At 42.5% G+C, this 18715-nt stretch overlaps 1 protein-coding gene across 4 annotated transcripts in view; it reads left to right on the top strand.

Moving 5' to 3' along the window:
- The window catches only part of TRPM3 (transient receptor potential cation channel subfamily M member 3), a 940843-nt gene that overhangs the window by 266515 nt on the left and 655613 nt on the right, over positions 1–18715 (top strand). For all 4 annotated transcript variants that reach the window (XM_078675756.1, XM_078675753.1, XM_078675754.1 and 1 more), the window contains exon 5: positions 3419–3593. In XM_078675756.1, the coding sequence (XP_078531882.1) occupies positions 3419–3593 (175 nt within the window). The remainder of the gene's footprint in view (positions 1–3418; positions 3594–18715) is intronic.

Here is an 18715-nt window from a genome sequence, read left to right as displayed (position 1 = left end):
AATACATCTCCGGCACAAATAAGACTAGAATTCAGTCTAAGGAACCAACAAATGGGGCAGAAGGGTTCCTATACTAAATGCTGGCACAAAATAAAGGGAGCGGATCTGACAACTAAGAATTCCTACCTCTGGGAGGAGCTTGAAATAAAAAAAGGTAGCATGGCCACAATCTATCTACAAAATTCAATAGACACCCCGGCTCTACGAAATCTCTGGGACAGAACTGGATCGCATAACACATTCAAACAGCTTGTAAACAAAACAGTAAAAATCATTTCTCTAGTGGGGGACAAAGCGGCATTAAAGAAAAGGGCCCATGGTTGGAATGTCCTTCAGAGCTACACCAGAGGCTCCCCTCAACCCTACTTAGGCGCTGGGTTCACGCGGTCAACCAAGGAGAAATACCTACATCTAAGGATGGGCATTCTTCCATCACTGTACCATCTTCCCCCATGGAAATGCTTACAAACAACAAACAACTGCCAACTATGCAGGGATTCAGAAAAGGACAATATACATCTATTATACATGTGCAGGAGATTGGAAAAGAAGCGCAGATGTATGTTAATACCTGCTTTAAAAAAACCGAGAATAAGATGATGCAGGCAGGCTGGTAAAGCATGCTTCGAAGGCAAAGATACCCTACTAGCCTGCCGCCTTGTCCATTTCTAGACAAAGCAGGAAAAATGCTAAACTCCAAATGGCGGCCAAAAAGTGGGGCCACCACATGATGCTCTTAAGACTCATTGCCCTTGGCACCATGCCACTACAAATTCAGTACCTCTCGTTGTAGCTACCTGGAGCTATGCAGCACCCGAACTGGCGACACCAGAGGAAAAATGGAAAACTGGCAGCTACCCGCAACTTTGCAATGTAAAATTCCTAAAACTTTTTTAATTACCCTTCTTTCGTTCCTAACAGACCGCCTGCAAAACCTGAGATTAATGAAGTCGTACATGTTACCACATAAACAAGGTCTTAAACTTCGAATCTTCTGCTATAATTATTTTATCACAGCGAATTTTAAATATGGTCTTATATAATGAAATATTTTGATATATTGTCTTATAATTATAATGGTTTTAAGTAATCACTCGATAAAAGTTGATTGATTGATAAACGGAAAGTCACACCATTTTGGAGAGTTTCTCCATCAAAGAAACTCTAAATGACTGTAAATAAATAATTCATGGTTGCATACAGGGAGACGGTGTCCCATGTGCCATAGTTCAATATCCCCCATTCCGGGGTTTTGCTCCTAAACAGAACTGAGAGAGACACCATAGCCAGTGCACACATCAAGGGGAAGAGTGGGCACCACGCCATTTGCCACAGCCTATGGGATTCTGGTCAGAGATATCCCTACCCCTGCAAACCCAGGCGATTGGCCCGAGAATATAAGCATAATCCACTGTCTGATCTCCTGTCCAAACCCCATACTTTTCAGCACCCTCATCAGGTATAGCCAATCCATTGTGTCAAAAGCTTTCTCGATATCTTGGGAAAGAGCCACCGGGAGTGTACCATCCTTTGGCATTAGCTCCAATATGGAGAATATTCGCCTGAGTCGTAGGAATGTGTTTCTCCCTTGAATAAACCTGTTTTGGTCAAGGTGAGTCAGGGTGTTGATTACTGAGATGAGTCTATTAGCCAGTACCTTCCTGTGTATTTTGCAATCTGTGTTCAATAACAATAGCGATCAATAGGAATGCACATCAAGGGGGACTCAACTAGGTGTGGCCAGAATTTGCGGAGGTTCACTCCAAGGAATTCCATGGAGTCATATGAAAAGTCAGCAAGATTCCACAGAGTTCCGCAAATGGGCAGAAATCACCATGCCACACTGTTGGAGCGTATTTTTTAGCAACAGAAGTTTGTTCCGCATGGAAAAATCATCGCGAATGGCACCACACAACAGAGTTGGATTTGCTGTCTCTCAAGTGGATTTTTTATTCAAGCGGCAGCTTTCTCATGGCAAACAGAGACCTTACCTTTCTGGGGTGGGGACAAAAGGAATAAAAAAAACACTTACCTTAAGGCGTGACATGACGTCCTCTTCCACCAGTCATCTCTTTTCCAGGCTGGCTCCAACACGGGACCAGGAAACTGCACTAACCAATCCTGGTGCAGCTCTCACCAGCATGAGCGCAGTGTTAGAATTGGATAGAGCAGGCTCTATCAGTACTACCAAGAGCAATGGAGGCCTGCACTTTCTCTAACCCAGCTGTCAAAGACAGATAGGTTGAGGGAACTTCAAAATGAGCATGTCTGGCTGGCAGTCCCAAGAAGGCAGGCCAAAGGGGCATGCACGTTTTAAAGTTCATATCTCCCTGCTCCCATTCGGCAGCACTAGCTCCACCCTGTCCTGTCACTCAGTTCAGGACAGGTTGGTTGCTCAAAAATATAATGGTAATAAATAAACGTTATTACCATTTTATATTTCAGCTCTGGCCTGCGGGGTGATGCTCCTCTGCGCAAATGGGGGAGCTGCCACTAAAAGCAGAAAAGGTTCTTTAACAGGAAACAGTATTGGGTTTCTGGTTCCAGGTCTTTTCTTGTATTCTTTGGTTAGTCCCTGAATCCTACTGAATTCAGTATCCCTTGGATAAGTGAGCAATGGATTTCTTAAAAGAGGCCGAGCATACTTCTTCTCCCAAACAAATGGAGTACCATGTACACCTAAATGTAAATCTGTAAAGAAGGAATGTTAATCTGTAGAAAACAAGACAAATAAATATACACGGGTAAGAATGCACTACATAGCCATTGGAATAACATTCTTATACTAACCAGTATTAAATAACACAACCATAATAAAGATACCCAAATGCAGCTTATAACTGACTTATTTTTAATGAAATATTTGTATTGTGATGTTTTTTTAAATATGCATTTGGAAAATCAGGAAATCCATTTATTGCAGTTTAACAAACCACAATATTAATATCTGTAACGTGTTTACAGATCAGTGCTTTAGTTACACAATTTGTAAAGTGCTAACAACAAAGTGAATCGTAAATGCAAAAGTGATCAAAACGAAATAAGATTGTACTGTAATTGGGCAAAACAATAATCTTTCAGTTTGCCCAAGGGATCACCGGTTCACATATGTATGTGCATGCGTCCAATGAGTAGTGCACAGTCCACGGATCTGGGATTGATCTGCCTCCAATGGTGTCTACTAAGTTATAATACATTGGTCAAAAATGTAATTTAATGTCCATCTTATTGAAATACCAAAATAACTGATCCCTCTTGGTGAACCAAAGAGAACATATTTTCTATTGTTTAATGCAGAATAACCTGTTATCTTGGTTAATGTACAAGTCGTAAATGAAGTCTGATTCTATTGAACTGTCCTAGTAAACGTGGTAATTTCCTTCTGTCTCTTGTTTCTCTTTCAATTTCTATTGTACAGGAATTGGGCAGGGGGTTCCAGTTGTGGCCCTCATTGTGGAAGGAGGACCCAATGTCATCTCTATTGTCTTGGAGTATCTGCGCGACAGCCCACCGGTGCCTGTCGTGGTGTGCGATGGTAGTGGACGGGCTTCAGACATCCTTGCCTTCGGACATAAATATTCAGAAGAGGGCGGGTACGTTATTATATTTTCATTTAACTTACTGCAGACAAAATTATTTGGAATGGCTAGTAGCTTTAAGGTACAGAAACCAGCATGTAAGGAAATTGTCAATGTATGTATTGTTGCTGATACAGAGATGATCATCATATACCTCTATGCATTGTGCAATGTGCTTTGAATTTTGAAGTGAAGCAAAGTGCATTTACATATCAGCTGAACTTGAGCCTGTGCATACTCGTCAGCCATTTAACAATTTTAATTCACATCCTTATAAGAAAAATATAATTTTGGCTGTAATTATATGGATTTAGATACACACTCCAGAGGTAATATAATACAATGTGCTCAAGGTGCACAACAAGAATTTGTGCCCGCTTTTTGCTCCGCCAAGGCACTTTGGTATTACAGAAGAAGCTTACGGGCTATGCTCTCATGCAATTGAGGGGATCTTTTACCCATACAGCAGAGACGGACGCAGAGGCTGGAACTCTGTCAGAAGGGTTACTGATTGTGTGCCACGTATCAGATGGCACAAAGTCAGTGCGCCTTCTAAAGATGAGTATTGAGGGATCCAAGGGTCCCAGGGGCACCCCTGGCATACACCACGCTAGAGGATGCAGTTACTCACTGAACCCTCCAGTGGGGGATGCATGCCCTCTTTGGTGAGAGGTCGTCTCTGCCGCTTGCATTTAAAAAATGGGCCAATGAGATGACCCTCCTTTCCTTAATGCACTGGCCTCAAGCTGGCCCCATGGCAGATGCCAGTTAGTATCTGCCCGGAAAGCTGCAGACATTCTGTAAGGGTGTGCCAACAGGGAGAGTTCACTCAAAATGTAATTCTGGCCCATTTATGAAATTTTGCTGAAAGGGCAAATTAATAATTAGTTGTGATTTGACATACTGCTATAGTGGTGCCCTAATGTATACCTTCTCTGAGACTCAAATACATTTTCAATTCTTAATCTAAGAATATCAATTTATGGTGTGCATCACTGTATTCTTCCAATGATGGTACAGTACAGCCCAGCAATAATCACAGGACTGTAGGGGGTGCAAATCATCCAAATACGATTCCAGTGTTCTATGGGCATGTATTTGTCTTGAGTGCCCACCATTTCTTGGTCAGGTCCTGTTCCTGGATTGTGGTGTCCACCGGTATTCCTGTCATTCACCCTGCATCATGCCCATTGTGCCTGAGTCTAACATAGTTGGATGAACTACCTCAACTTAATGACTTGCTGCGGGTCGGATAAAATCTTGTAGCGTGCTGGATATGGCCTGCTGGCCTTATTCTGGAGAACCATGCTCCTACACAGTAATATTATTATATAAACACTACTCTGTCCCTTTACGGGTCAGAGGGGGCACTCCAGCCACAACAGTCCTGGAACGAATGCCGTGTTCGACATGCAGCTGTGGCAATGCTGATGTACCATCCTGATCCTGCAAAGAGAGATTGCCAATCCAATTAAGTCATCCAGGTATGCTACCCCAGAAAGGTTAAGGGCTTGGGTGAGGCACTGTGACCTAGCTTTGATTTGGGGCCACAGTCTCTGATGGTGTAGATGGACTCATTCCCTGCACTCTGATGTCCAGGGACCATATTCTAGAAGTGCCCCCGGGGTGCCAAGGGCGTTTGCGCCTGCTTTGTACACCCCCTGTGCACTTTAGTATTACAGAAGGGGCCACAGATGCTTGTGCATCCCCTTCTGTAATACTGAAAGTGCTGGCGTACATATAGCAGCAGTGCTTCCTCATGAGGGAATCCCTGTGCCTCTGCACCCGCGCCGTATTACAGATGCGGGCGCATAGGCCCAGATACTCTCGGGAGGCACACTGGTAGAGGGCAAACTAAAAGGTGGTGCACTGTCAGTGCCCCCCATGATAGCATTATGGAGGGTGAAAAGGGGTCCCATGGACCCCCAGACAACCCCTTGCAGGCAGGTGCAGTCACTCACTGCACCCACCTGCAAGAGAATCTCTAATACCCTTCAGAAGTGCAGTATGGTTGCCGCCTGCACTGTGAAAACAGAGAGGGGCTTCAAAGCAGCTCCTCCATTTTTCACATGAATGTGCTGACCCCAGGGCAGAGCAAGTTCGTGGCTGCGCTTGGAGCAGCGCATTACCCCAATACGATGCATTTTCCTTTATTGTGCCATGCTCACGTTTTAAAAGGTGTGCCCTATCGCAATCAAGGAAAATTCGCTGTATGTATAATACGACCCCTGTTGTCCTAATATGCAGTCCTACATTTTCTAATGGAAAACCTATATCAGAGTAGTCTAACTGTGTCAGCATTTTAATTCTATATTCTTAAGTACGCAAGACCATCCTCGGACTACTTACATTTGTAAAATCTGAGATCCCCTAAGATGTCTCTAAATGCACAGAAAACCAAGAATCGAAAGTACGCCTGTATGTATAAATAACTACAGGTGAGATAGTGAGCACTACAAATGGGAAGGCACATGTGTCTCACTACAATTGTATGGTGTGGTGCTTAAAAACTGTGTAGAAAATGTGTGAGTGATACTAACCAATTCTAAAACATAGCATTCCCTGTTGAGTGAGAGAAATGGACCAGGCTTGATCTATTAAAGTGCTAAAAATGGGTAAAACAAGTGATAAAAAAGATTCACAAGGGCTCAATAATAGCCGAGTCCCAAGTTGTATTTTGGCCAGGCATCAGCTGTGAAGCAAACAAGTGTCAAAAGACAAGTGGCACCAAGTTCTGTGGGCTCTCTATCAGAATGGAAGATACCCTGCACTGAACTAACCTCTAGTATGGTGTGAAAGAACTCTCCCCAACCACTGGCACTCTTCCTGGCTGCCTGATGCCACATACACACAGACACACACATTTGCAGTATAGTTCAAAAGTGTCTGCATGATTCTATCATAGGTTTTGTACAGGCAAGATAACTCTCCAGTATAAAATACTGTATTTAGATTTACTTTGAAGCTTTTCCTGCTGTATATGTGTGCTGTACAGCAGATACACAAAGTTACAAAGGTATGGAGAAAAGATATGTTTCTCCTTCTTTGTGTCTGCTGTAAAGAGTCCTATATTTTGGTAAAAATGTCTACAAATGCTTGTACACAGGGCTTGCTTCGGAAACCATTGGTGGTTACATTGAAACACCCATGTGCCACCCATGGGATGCTCCCTTGACACAAATTAGTGTGAAGTAGGGCAAAACGATACTTTAATTTAGGCAACTTCCAATGTGCAAATAAAGCTTTGCACTGGAAAGTCATCTCAAATCAACACTTTGCACTGGTTTGCTTCACTTTTGGTAAATTTGCACCGTGCAAAGTGTTGACAGATTTGGCTCTCAGTCTCTGCTTCGTAAATCATATCTTTCAAGTTAATACAATATGAGCAATATTTACCTATTTAATTTAGCCACTTAAATATATCTAAATTTTATCATAGTTGTCTGAGGCTTCAGTAGGAGTGAGCCAAAACATTCTGATATGTGGTGTAACTCTTGTTACTACACATATCAGAATTATGATTTTTTTAAATAAATTTGGCAGGTCAAACCTACCGATATGTATCAGGTGAAAAACCCAGATATGTACTGGAAACTGCAGATCACCAAAATCCACTATTGGTTATCACCACTTTTTTGGCTATTTCCTTAAATAGTAGTGACTCCTCAGTATTTCATATTCAAGTGCTTCTGTGTGCACCGACCATCACACTACACAGTTAATAAACTGATCGTGTTTCAGTTTAGTTGCAGAACATATCTAGCTTTTTTTTGTGGGTCTGGAATTCCTATCCTCTATTGTTTCCTTTCTTACTTGCTGCAACTATGCTGATATAATTGTAGGCTGAAATTCAATACCATGTTGGCAAGTTAGATCAGACCACAGTAACTCACTGTTGAATTAAAATCCATTAACACGAAATCTACCAGAATCAAGAGAATTGATTATGCTCTGGGAGACAGCCACTCCTTTATGAAGCGTTTTATGGGCCATAACACATCCTAGCTTTTTTCTGTTCACAAACAATCATATCATAAGCGATTTGAATTTTCATTGGGGTAGCCCCCACCAGACTACATCTTTTTTAATTGCCTCCTTTCTAACGAGGAATTTGATTCACCACTGTCTCAAAGCCACACACATTAAAGAAGCCACACTGGAGTTTGCCATGAAGGAACAATCTTATTTTGTTGATGATCCCATTCATGTTGCTGGTCTGGCCATTACCAGATTCTTTTTTTCATGTCCTCTTCAGTAAGACCTGTGGTGCATCCCAAAATTTGGATTAGGGAGATATAGAATATAAATAGCAATGATATTGCTGCTTCACTTACTCAACTGTTACCCCGGATTGCACTCCCACCATCATTGAAAGCTCCTAGTCATTTGGTTTCATCCTCGATAACTATCTTAATGGTACCCATTGAGGAGACAGCAACTGGGTTGGGGGGAAGTGCCACCACTGGGCCAGACCCACCACCTCAATTTGATGAGGAGAAGGGCACTGTTGCTGGACAAACAAGCTGCAAGAAGGTTGAAAGCATCATCGGGTGATTAAGGAAAGATGGGGCCCCTAGCTCGAATGGCTTACCTTCTAGCTTGTTCACAAGAACACCTGAAACCTGGGCAAGACTGTTGTCCCCAGTTTTCAATTCTGCACTACAAACTGCAACTGTTCCTGATGCCTGGAGAGGGTCAATTCTTTGCCCTATTCATAAAAAAGGGGGACCGGTCAGTGGCCTCAAATTACCATCTGATTGAACTCCTTAACGTGGAAGCTAAAGCCTACTGGAGCAGTTGGAGTCATGGGTGCAAGAGCAAGAAAGTCTTCCTTTCTTTAAAAACGGACAATATTCTCACTCTTATCTTTTCTGAGGCATCAAGCTACTCAGAATAACAAACGGACACTCTTTTGTTGCTTCATTGACTATAGCACAGCATTTGATAGGTTTGACAGGGGACCCTTATGGAGGAAGCTGGACACATGGGGTATACCCCTTAAGCTGCTAACAGCCATAATCTCACTTTACACTGATGGACGGGTCCAAGTGCGAATGGTCCCTTGTATGGTCACTCTGAAAATTGGAATTAATCTTGGCCAAAAGCAGGGATGTGCAAACACAACAATGATGGACAAGATGCGGATCAATGTCACACATTCACCCCAGTCAAAAGATCTGGGCCCAAATCCATCGTTTTTCCACTCCACACCACCCTGGGTTAGACAATGGCGATATGCAAATCAGCGCTGACCCTGTGCCCCATGGGAACAGTCCAGTCCGAACTACAAGCAGGGATGTGACTTGTCCCCACTGCTCTTCAATCTGTACAGAGCTGATCGTGGAGTCTCGCAGTCTGGTCCTTCCTAAATTAGGAAGCTTCAAGCTGCAAATAATTCAATTTGCAGATGATATAGTGATCATGGACTACACTAAAGTTGGGTTGCAAAGGGCATTGTATGCCCTAAACAACTTTAATCTGTCCTACCACCTCAAGGTAATTTTGGATAAAACAAAGTTCCTAATGAACAAGAACAAAAGGGCTGCCTCTTGGTGTTTGAGCAGTAACACTTTCAGCACAACCATGAAGTATAATTAGAATTACTTGGGGGGCAGGTGCTTCAGTGAAAACAGCTCCTCAGTGGTACAGGCTAAGGCTTTAAAGAAAAAGGGGGCAGCTATTACATTCAGGATTATCAGACTGTATTGGATGCTGAGCAATGCCTCTGTAGAGGCAATATTAAGGATGATGAAGGGGACCACATTGCCAGCGTGACAGTGCGGTCATCATGCCTCTACCAGGGTGCCCTCAATTCAGCTTTGGAATAAACCTGGTGCAGAGCATACAGGAAATTGTTCCATCAACCGCTATACATACACCGGTCCTGGCTAAGGCTGGAATTGGGACTGGTGATTCAAACGTTAGACTGCCAAGCCTCCATGTTGAAAAATTATATCAGGACTATGAGGGCACAGTCTAAATCACTAAAAGCTCATCGAAAATGCATTTTTGAATATTCCCAAGTAAGAGATGCAATAAAAACCTTTAATATTGAAGAAACCTCCCCCCAAACCGGGGATGTCCCATACAGTAGCTGAAGGAGAGCCATTAAGCAACAACCAAAAGAGTCCTCAAGGGAGCAAGGATTGCTATCTGTAGATAAGTTGTCCTTGGTCCAGCCCCTAAACAACATGTTTTAGGGAAACCACAACCATACCTCATAGAAGCCATAAACATGGTTATCCTTTGGCAGATATTGTACATGAGACTATTAGCACTGCCAATAAGAGACTTCAATCAGGCCTAGGGGGGGCCGCGGTGACGAAAGGGAGTGCAGGTTATGATCCTACCCACATGAATCCTGGATACATTTGTTATGCTGCTGTCCGGCGTTTGAACAAGAGAGGAGACTCCTAATGAGACCAGTCTTCCTGGCACTTGGGGCCAGCTGCTAGGTTGCATCTTCTATATGTCCTAAGAGAATTGCCTTGTGGGCTTTTGCAAGGTGTGCAAAATTCATCAGAATGCTCAAGCAGCGGCTGTCTCCCTTCAATGCAACTGACCGCACACAGTTGCAACAATTAATTACAAAATTTACAACGCAAGTGTTACCGTTTGCTTGACATTGGGAGACATGGTTCTTGAGTCAATTTCATCAGCATGTGGCGCTTGGCTGAAGAGCTCTGATTGTGTACCTGTTCTGTAATGCACAGACCGTACATCCCAGCATACGGAACTTGCCTCTTAACACTTAATTCTCAGTAACAGCTGTTTTAGACTAATCAATCTTTTTTAATTGCACATATACTTTATACAAGTCGATAAAAAAATATTGTAACAATTGTTATTTTTAATCGTTTGTAATGGTTTTAATTAACTTAAAAAAATTAAAACTACTACTATCTTAATCCCATCCCTGCGTGGCTAATTCCCCCGTGGCGCGGGGGGAGGGTGCCGCGCGCGGCGCAGCGGTGCTGATGATGAGCTTGGCTCGTCATGCAGCACGGTGGCCGTGTGCTGATGACGAGCTGAGCTCGTCATGGCCACGCCCACTCAATGGAACACGCAGCACAGCGGGCTAATTATCCCCGCGTGGGCATTCCGCGGAGGCCATGACGAGCTCAGCTCGTCACCAGCACACGGCCACCGTGCTGCATGACGAGCTGAGCTAGTCATCAGCATGCAAGGTGTTAATCTTTAGAAACAACTTAACAGCATGAACAAAATACCAGCTACCATCTAAGACTCTTGTGAAGATCAAACCTTTCTTACCAGAACAGGACCTCAAAGATATAGTCCAAAGCTTGATTTTGTCAAGATTTGAATACCACGCTGACATTCCCAAAATCCGCCTTGACACACTTTAAACCACCTTTCATGCAGCTGCTGAGCTTATTTTGAAGACTGGACTCTTTAAATTTATTAGACCTGTTATTCTGACCTTGAGATGTCTCCCTATTGTGGGCAGATCTAAATTCATATTTGAATGCATAGTTCACAAACTCTTACACTCTGAACTCACTCCTCCAACCAAGAAATTGAAGAACTCTGGAAGTACTAGTCAAATGTGCAGCCATGAAACTGATTGGCTGGAAACTATAGTAGTCAATACAAAGCATATCTGTTATATCCATCTCGTGCGCTGAGCTCGTGCCTGCACTTGGTTGCCAGGGCTCGAGGCCAATGCTCGAACGTCCGTGAATAGCCGTTAGAGGCAGTTTGTGTCCTGACACTGTTGGTTGGGTTTCTCCTATCTTCTAGCTTAAGAATAAAGCTATTACTACGAATAACCCTCTTGTTTCCCGTGGTCCTTTACAACATTTATGGCGACGTCTGAAGACGGGGACTGAAGCGAGGAGGAAACCCGACGACGATCAGTGAGAGTGAACAGCAGAAAATGATCTGTTCCCAGCGCAGGACAACAGTACAGTAAGCCGCACTGTCGTTAAACATTTTTCGTGGAAGAGGTACGTGCGGTGAACTTAATTTACAATTAAACTTTACAAGAAAGAAAAGAAAAACTCACGGGAGAGTTAACGTTGACACCGGTGATTAGGAAAACAGCCAGAGTAACTTCGCGCATGCTCATTAACAAGGCAAGAGCGACCTCACTGAAATATTTAAAGGGGAAATATCGCTTAAAAGGGCAATACACTGTCTGTGGGCCCACTTCTGAATGAACAGCGAAATCGAGCATTTCTAGCCCAATGAAATTACAAAACTCAAAACCAAAAGAAGAAACTGCTTTGATTTTTCTTTTTCTAAAAGAAGCATTCTATGGAACGGAATTAACAACTGTGACACACACACATTGTGTTTGATGGGCTGGAGTGTGTCATATTATCAACTGTGATACACACACATTATTTAAAATACACTGGATATTAACAACTGTGACACACACACATTGTCGTTGGAAGCTTTGAATGTGTCACATCTTCAACAACTGTGATACACTCACATTAATATAGGAACATACTGTGTTACATATATTTGTGGTGATAATTAATAGTGATACCTAATATTTAAATTGGATGGGGTATTTCATGCTGAAAATGAGTGTGAGCAATTCAATCCAAGCTCCAACTCCATTTTTGAGCATTCCTGGGGAACCCTCTATGGAATGGGATGACTGGTGTGAAGCATTCGAAAATTACATTGTAGCTTTAGACGGAACGAAATTTTCTGCAGTTAGAAAGAAGGCATTATTGTTAGGAGCATTGGGAAAAGAGGGGCAAAGAATTTATAAATATTTACCAAATCCACCGGTCGACATTGATGATGTATATAAAGACGCACTGTTTAGACTGTACACTAGATTTGCAAAACAGGAGAATGTGGTTATGCGCAGACACAAATTTTATACTGCACCCCAGAAACAAAATGAGACTACAGATGAGTTTGTCTCAAGGTTAAGAGAGTTATCTATAAAATGTCAGTTTGGCAACATACAAGAAGAAATGATTAGAGACCAGTTGATAGTGCAATGTTTTAGTAAAAAGACACAAGAGAAGTTATGGGCTGCAAGAAACCCAACCTTAACAGAAGCCATCACTATTACTAAGGTAGTAGAGGAGAGTGATAGGTGTATGAAAGAATTAAAAACAATTCAACAAGCAGGCAACCAAGATATTGCCACCTTACAAAGTGAAACTTGTGGGTCTGTCAATTCCATAAATGCTAAACATGGGTCAGCTGCTAAAGGAAGCAAAGCAACGACTTCATACAATAAGCCGGCTATACAGAACAAGTACAAACAAAATGCACGTGCGTGCAATAGATGTGGTAGTCCTTTCCACCTAGCTGATTCAAAGAATTGTGCAGCCCTAACCAGAGATTGTCTGAAATGTGGGAAAAGGGGACACTTTGCACGTATGTGCAGAACTGGCACCTTTAATAAGGTTGCCATGGTAGAGTGTGAGGGAAATGAGGATGAAGCAGAAGTCATGATGATTATGTCAGAAGGAGACATCAATAGTGTTGAGAACATTGTTTTAGCAAGACCAAAAGCTAATTTCGGTGTGAATGGGGACATTCTGACACTTATGGTAGACACAGGTTCCCTGTATACTATAATTCCAAAGTCACTATATGAGACATCCTGTGCAAAGGCTAAGTTGATTGCTTCCGATGAAATTTTGAAAGGATATCAGGGTGTGAGCATTGAGGTACTTGGTTTATTTGAGGCATGCATTACATTCAAGGGGAGAGTCACACAGGGCAAAATCTTTGTATCCCCTCATGGACCGGCAATACTAGGGTGGTTACAACAATACGATTTAAACATCAGAGTAGACCCAAGGGCTGATCCACCGGTATTGTGTGTCACTGATGATAAAGTGCCTAATTTGACAAAAGATGTGGAAAGCATTTTGAATAGACATTCAGAAGCGTTCAGTGAAAAGTTGGGGGAAGCTGTTGGTTATCAACATATCATTAAAACTAGGAAGTGTTTTACACCAATAAAGCATGTGGCACGCAAAATACCCTTATCTGCTAGAGAGGAAGTAAGGAAAATCATCAAACAATTATTAGATGATGATATAATTGAACCAGTTGAAGCAACGCAATGGTTAAGTCCTGTGGTGATCACACAAAAACCGGATAAGTCGTTGCGTTTCTGTGTGGACATGAGAAGTTTAAATAAAGCAGTAATTATGGACAGTTTTCCACTTCCAAACATTAATGAAATTGTGTCAAGTCTGGGGGGTGGTAAGGTATTTTCAAAACTCGACCTACGAAGTGCCTACCACCAAATTAAGCTTCATCCTGGTTCAAAGGAGTACACGTCGTTCATCACTCCTGAGGGTATCTACCAATTCAAAAGACTTCCTTTTGGATTATGTTCTGCAGCAAGTGCTTTTCAAAGAATAATTACAGATGTTTTGAAAGGAATTGAACGTGTTGTATTCTTCCAGGATGACATTTTGATATATGGCTTGGATTCAAATGATCATAATTTAATTTTGGACAAGGTTCTGACATGCATTACAAAAGCTGGACTGACTTTAAGAAAAGTTCAAAACAACTTTATTTCGGTTCATAACAAACCATAAAAAGCACACAAGTACAAAATGCATAATCAGGGGGTACGGTTACATTGGATTGAAGTCGCTGTTAAAATTGAACAATTAAAATATTTACAAGTTTTTAAAAAATGCAGCAATTTTTCAATGATTCCATAAATTGTCGCCAATGTTGTTATATTAACTGTTTCCGGTACATTTTTTAAGGCGAAAGGCAGCTACCAGGAAATTTGCGACACTGAACATTATTAGTGGTGAATCTAATTTTTTTAGATAAAATAGAGCAGGTTTGGCTTGAACAAACCCCTTATTTTTAAGCAACGGAACAATATACTTTTTCCTAGGCAGGGTATAAATACTACAAAAAAACATAAAGTGTATAGTGTCCTGCAAAGAGTAACTATCACATTTGCAGACAGGTAAATCCTCGGGCTTAGCCCACACCTTAGAGTCATTTAACAGGAAGTGAATCTGGTTGAGTCTTAGTTTAGTTAATAACCAGCGATGTAACGGAAATGACACTACCGTTAAGTAAGGTTCAATGGCCAGTGTAGACTTAGAAATATAGTGCTCCCTCACAGTGGGTTTCACAAGCTCACAGTTCTCCCGCTCCATTTCTCTCATTTTAATAAAAGACACTTTGAACCATTCCAGGTCACCTTTAACAATGCAGTCCGGTTTGTAGAATAGATCTGGGCGGCCCAGGGAGCTTAGGGTATTTTTGATGTATGCAAGCCACGGGATATTTTTCATGTTGTCCAAGAGTAAGCAGTCCCTCATAATTGTGTGGTTCAGAGTTAAGTTAAAGTTCAGCCACGTTTGACTTTAAGAAAAGAAAAATGCGTCTTTGCTGTGAACGAAGTAGACTATCTGGGATACCATGTTAGTGGGGGTGGCATTCAACCAAAGCAAGACCTGGTTAGTGCTATATGCAATGTATCTGAGCCAAATGACAAAGACAAGTTACGGTCATTCATGGGCATGGTAGAATACTATGTGAAATTTGTAGAAAATTTTGCAGGAAAAGTCGAGCCTTTAAGGAATATTCTGAGGAAGGGGAAGGGTTTTGTTTGGGGGAGTGAACAGAAAAATGCATTTGAGTTGATTAAGAATGATATTTTGAATGCAAACATCCTTTCAAGTTTTGTACAAACCTTACCCACTGTACTCACTGTAGATGCAAGTTCCATTGGAATTGGGGCAGTTTTAATGCAGAAAAATGGTGGGCAGCTGAATACTGTTGCGTTTTCATTTCGTTCGTTGACGGAAAGTGAGAGGAACTACTCCGTCATCGAGCGGGAGGCACTGGCGGCTGCATGGGCTACCAGATATTTTAGAATCTATTTGTGGGGAATCACATTTGTACTAAGAACTGACCATAAACCACTGTTGAGAGTGCTAGCCCCTGGGGGAACTAAGAATTGTTCGGGAAGGTTAGCTAGACTTGCAGTTAGTGTTCAAGATTTTTTGTGTAATATGGAGTATGTACCTGGTTGGCGCAACAATGTGGCGGATTGCTTATCAAGGTTACCTGACACCAAAGCAGAATCAAGAGAATTGGTAACGGAAAATGTGGTAGCATTTCTGGAAGATTTGTCTGAGGATCTTCATTGTTCAATATCAAAAGAAGAGTGGGTGGAAGCCATGAAGAAAGATCAAGTCATGCAGGGTTTAATTAAGATGTGTAAAGAAGGAGTGTCCAGGATGAGCACTGTAACCTCTACATTAAGACCGTATGTCCAATTACAAGATGAAATCTCTATGCAAGGGGATTTTGTCTTAGTTAGAGGTGAAAAATACATACCTCCTGAATCACTCAGAACCCGCATAGTTGCTTTGCCCCATGAAGGCCATTCGGGCCAAACACTCACTGCAAAGCGTGTTAAAGAGAAATTTTGGTGGCCTGGGATAGACTCTTTAGTTAAGTCTTGGGTGGAGCAATGTGAACTTTGCAGGGAGTCGGAAAAAAGGTTACAAGTGGGTGCAGGAAGTCCTTCACTAGGTCGGGTGGTGTCTGATGATGGTGTATGGAAAAATATTTGCATTGATTTTATTGGTCCTTTTTATGAGCTACAGGACAGCGAAAGATTCGCCATGGTTTTGGTGGATTCAGCTTCAAGGTGGGTGGAAGTTGCCTTTTTGAGGAACATTAGTTCACAGGCTACCATTAAGGTGCTTAGTGAGATTTTTAGGCGAGAAGGCATTCCTTCGGTGCTTCTGTCAGACAATGGCACTCAGCTAACCTCTAAGGAGATGGAAGAATATTTTGATCATGTGGGGTTGAAACATTTACGCACTTCACTATACAACCCACAAAGCAATGGCCTGTTTGAGAGGGTGAACAGGTTAGTCAAAGGCACTATGCAACTTGCTTTGGCTTCCAATCGCTCTGTACAAAGGGAAATTAAAGAAATGCTCTGGGGATATCGGACCACTTTACATCAAAATATGACGAAGACACCATTTGAACTTATGAGGGGGAGATCAGCAGGTACAAAGTTAGTTCCTACTTGGATGCAGAAACCAATAAGGAGATGGATCAGGTATGGGGTAAATGCAACAAAACCGGCATATCTGTAGGTGATCTGGTTAAAGTAAAGCTTGGTGGTAATCAAAGAATGTTCAACAAATTTAGGGGGCCTTTTCAGGTGAGATCAGTGTGCGACAACTACGTTAAGCTACAAAATGGGCAAACTTGGAATCTCCGCAGGGTTGCTCTTTATCAAAGGAAGGATAGCCAACAGAATTTGGGTTTGTCGCAGCCAAGTGTCAAGAAAGAGGCTGTACATAAAGAGCAGAGACCAGTTCGTAAGAGAGTTTCGCCTGCTTACCTAAAAGATTTCGTGTAAATGTTTAAGAAAGGAGTGGGTTATTAACTATTGTTACAACGTTATAATTTCAATTGATGAGTTTCTTTCATATGTACATTTGTTATGTTAACTCATAATTTAGATGATGTACTTCTTTCCTTTGTGCATTTGTTGTGATAACTTTATTGTTCTCTGCCAAAGGAAAGGAGATGTGTTATATCCATCTCGTGCGCTGGGCTGGTGCCTGCTCTTGGTTGCCAGGACTCGAGGCTAATGCTCGAACGTCCGTGAATAGCCGTTAGAGGCAGTTTGTGTCCTGACACTGTTGGTCGGGTTTCTCCTATCTTCTAGCTTAAGAATAAAGCTATTACTACGAATAACCCTCCTGTTTCCCGTGGTCCTTTACAACAATATCCTGAACCCGTCTTTCTCCAACTGTGTTCCCAAGGTGGAATTCAATATCTACTGCTATCCAGACTAAGACATTCTTTCCTGCATTTGGAAGAGAACTCAAGGACTTCCTGATCGAAACCTACCTATGATTAACTCCTCTTATTTTTAGAGTCCAGAGCTCGACATTTCTGTCTGAACAGTTTGGAATTTCATAACTTGGACAGGGTTTGCAACTCATCAGCTATCTTCTTCTTATAGAATATACATAGTACGCACCATGTAAGAGGATAACTCCCTCATCTTTGTATTGCTGGCCCTCATCTTGTAGTGCCTATGTTCTCGCTCTGTTACACTCTGTACTTGTGTTCTGTGGAAAGGACCGTTTTACTCTCGCTCCCTGGATGTGCCATGTAAAAACACTCACTAAGGAAACAAATAAATGGAAGCACCTCTTATTTCGGCATTGATGTTGTATCAATGCCACCGCCTAATGTCAGTGCTTAATTTGAGCTGGAGGTTTCCAGTGCTCTGCATCATCACTTAATCGTCAACACCGATGCTTATAGTGCGAACATAACACAAAGGTATTAGAGTGCTTTTCATTAGGACCAGTTAAGGACACATTCATATTTTGTAGGCACGGGGAGATTAAGTGATTTGCCCAGAATCACAGGATGTTGAGTCTACGCTGAGACTTGAACCTGGTTCCACCGCTCAAAGGTCGGCAGCTCTGGCCATTACACCCCATCCTTTCACCACTAATAGGAGCAATGGGCTGGTGCAAGCTGCCTCCTGACGAGAGCCCAGCCACTTATTTTTTCACAAATTAACCACTGCCTATTGTATATATAGAATCCAAAGCATATTATTGCACAGAACGAGAATGCGATATAACAAGACCCGCCTGCCCATTCTCCACTAAAGCTGCCTTTGGTCGTGTGTTTTGGCCCCTGTCCTCTTCCATTATTGGCTGATTCCACCCTAGTCTAGATGAGTGAAGGAGTGTGGCTCACTGGTTAGAGGCGGCAGACCCGAGAGCAGAGGACGGCCCGGGACCAGGGTTCGATTCCCGGCGCGGCAGGTTTCTGGACCAGGGTCAGCGGACTCGATAATTCTCTCGCCTCGGTGCCCACTCTGATCAGCGTTCACACTCGGCAACTCTGGGCATTAGCTTGCCTCATCTTCACTAACGGCCCCACCAGACCGCCGGGGATGCCTGGTCTCACCCTGGAGATACCCATTAAGGGACCATCTCTCAGGGAAGCCAGGAAGGGTTTCGCAGCGGTCGAAGCGCCTTGGGACCCTACGGGTAAGTAGTGCGCTATATAAATGCCTATACATACATACATGAGACAATAGCGCACATCTGGAGACGACTGTAACCTCTTTTACATATTGTTTTTCATGT

This window comes from Lissotriton helveticus, chromosome 2_1 (genome assembly GCF_964261635.1).
Source record: "Lissotriton helveticus chromosome 2_1, aLisHel1.1, whole genome shotgun sequence".
Classification (NCBI taxonomy): Eukaryota; Metazoa; Chordata; class Amphibia; order Caudata; family Salamandridae; genus Lissotriton; species Lissotriton helveticus.
Note: the sequence above shows the minus strand (reverse complement) of the source record. Positions and strands in the feature narration are given on the sequence as shown.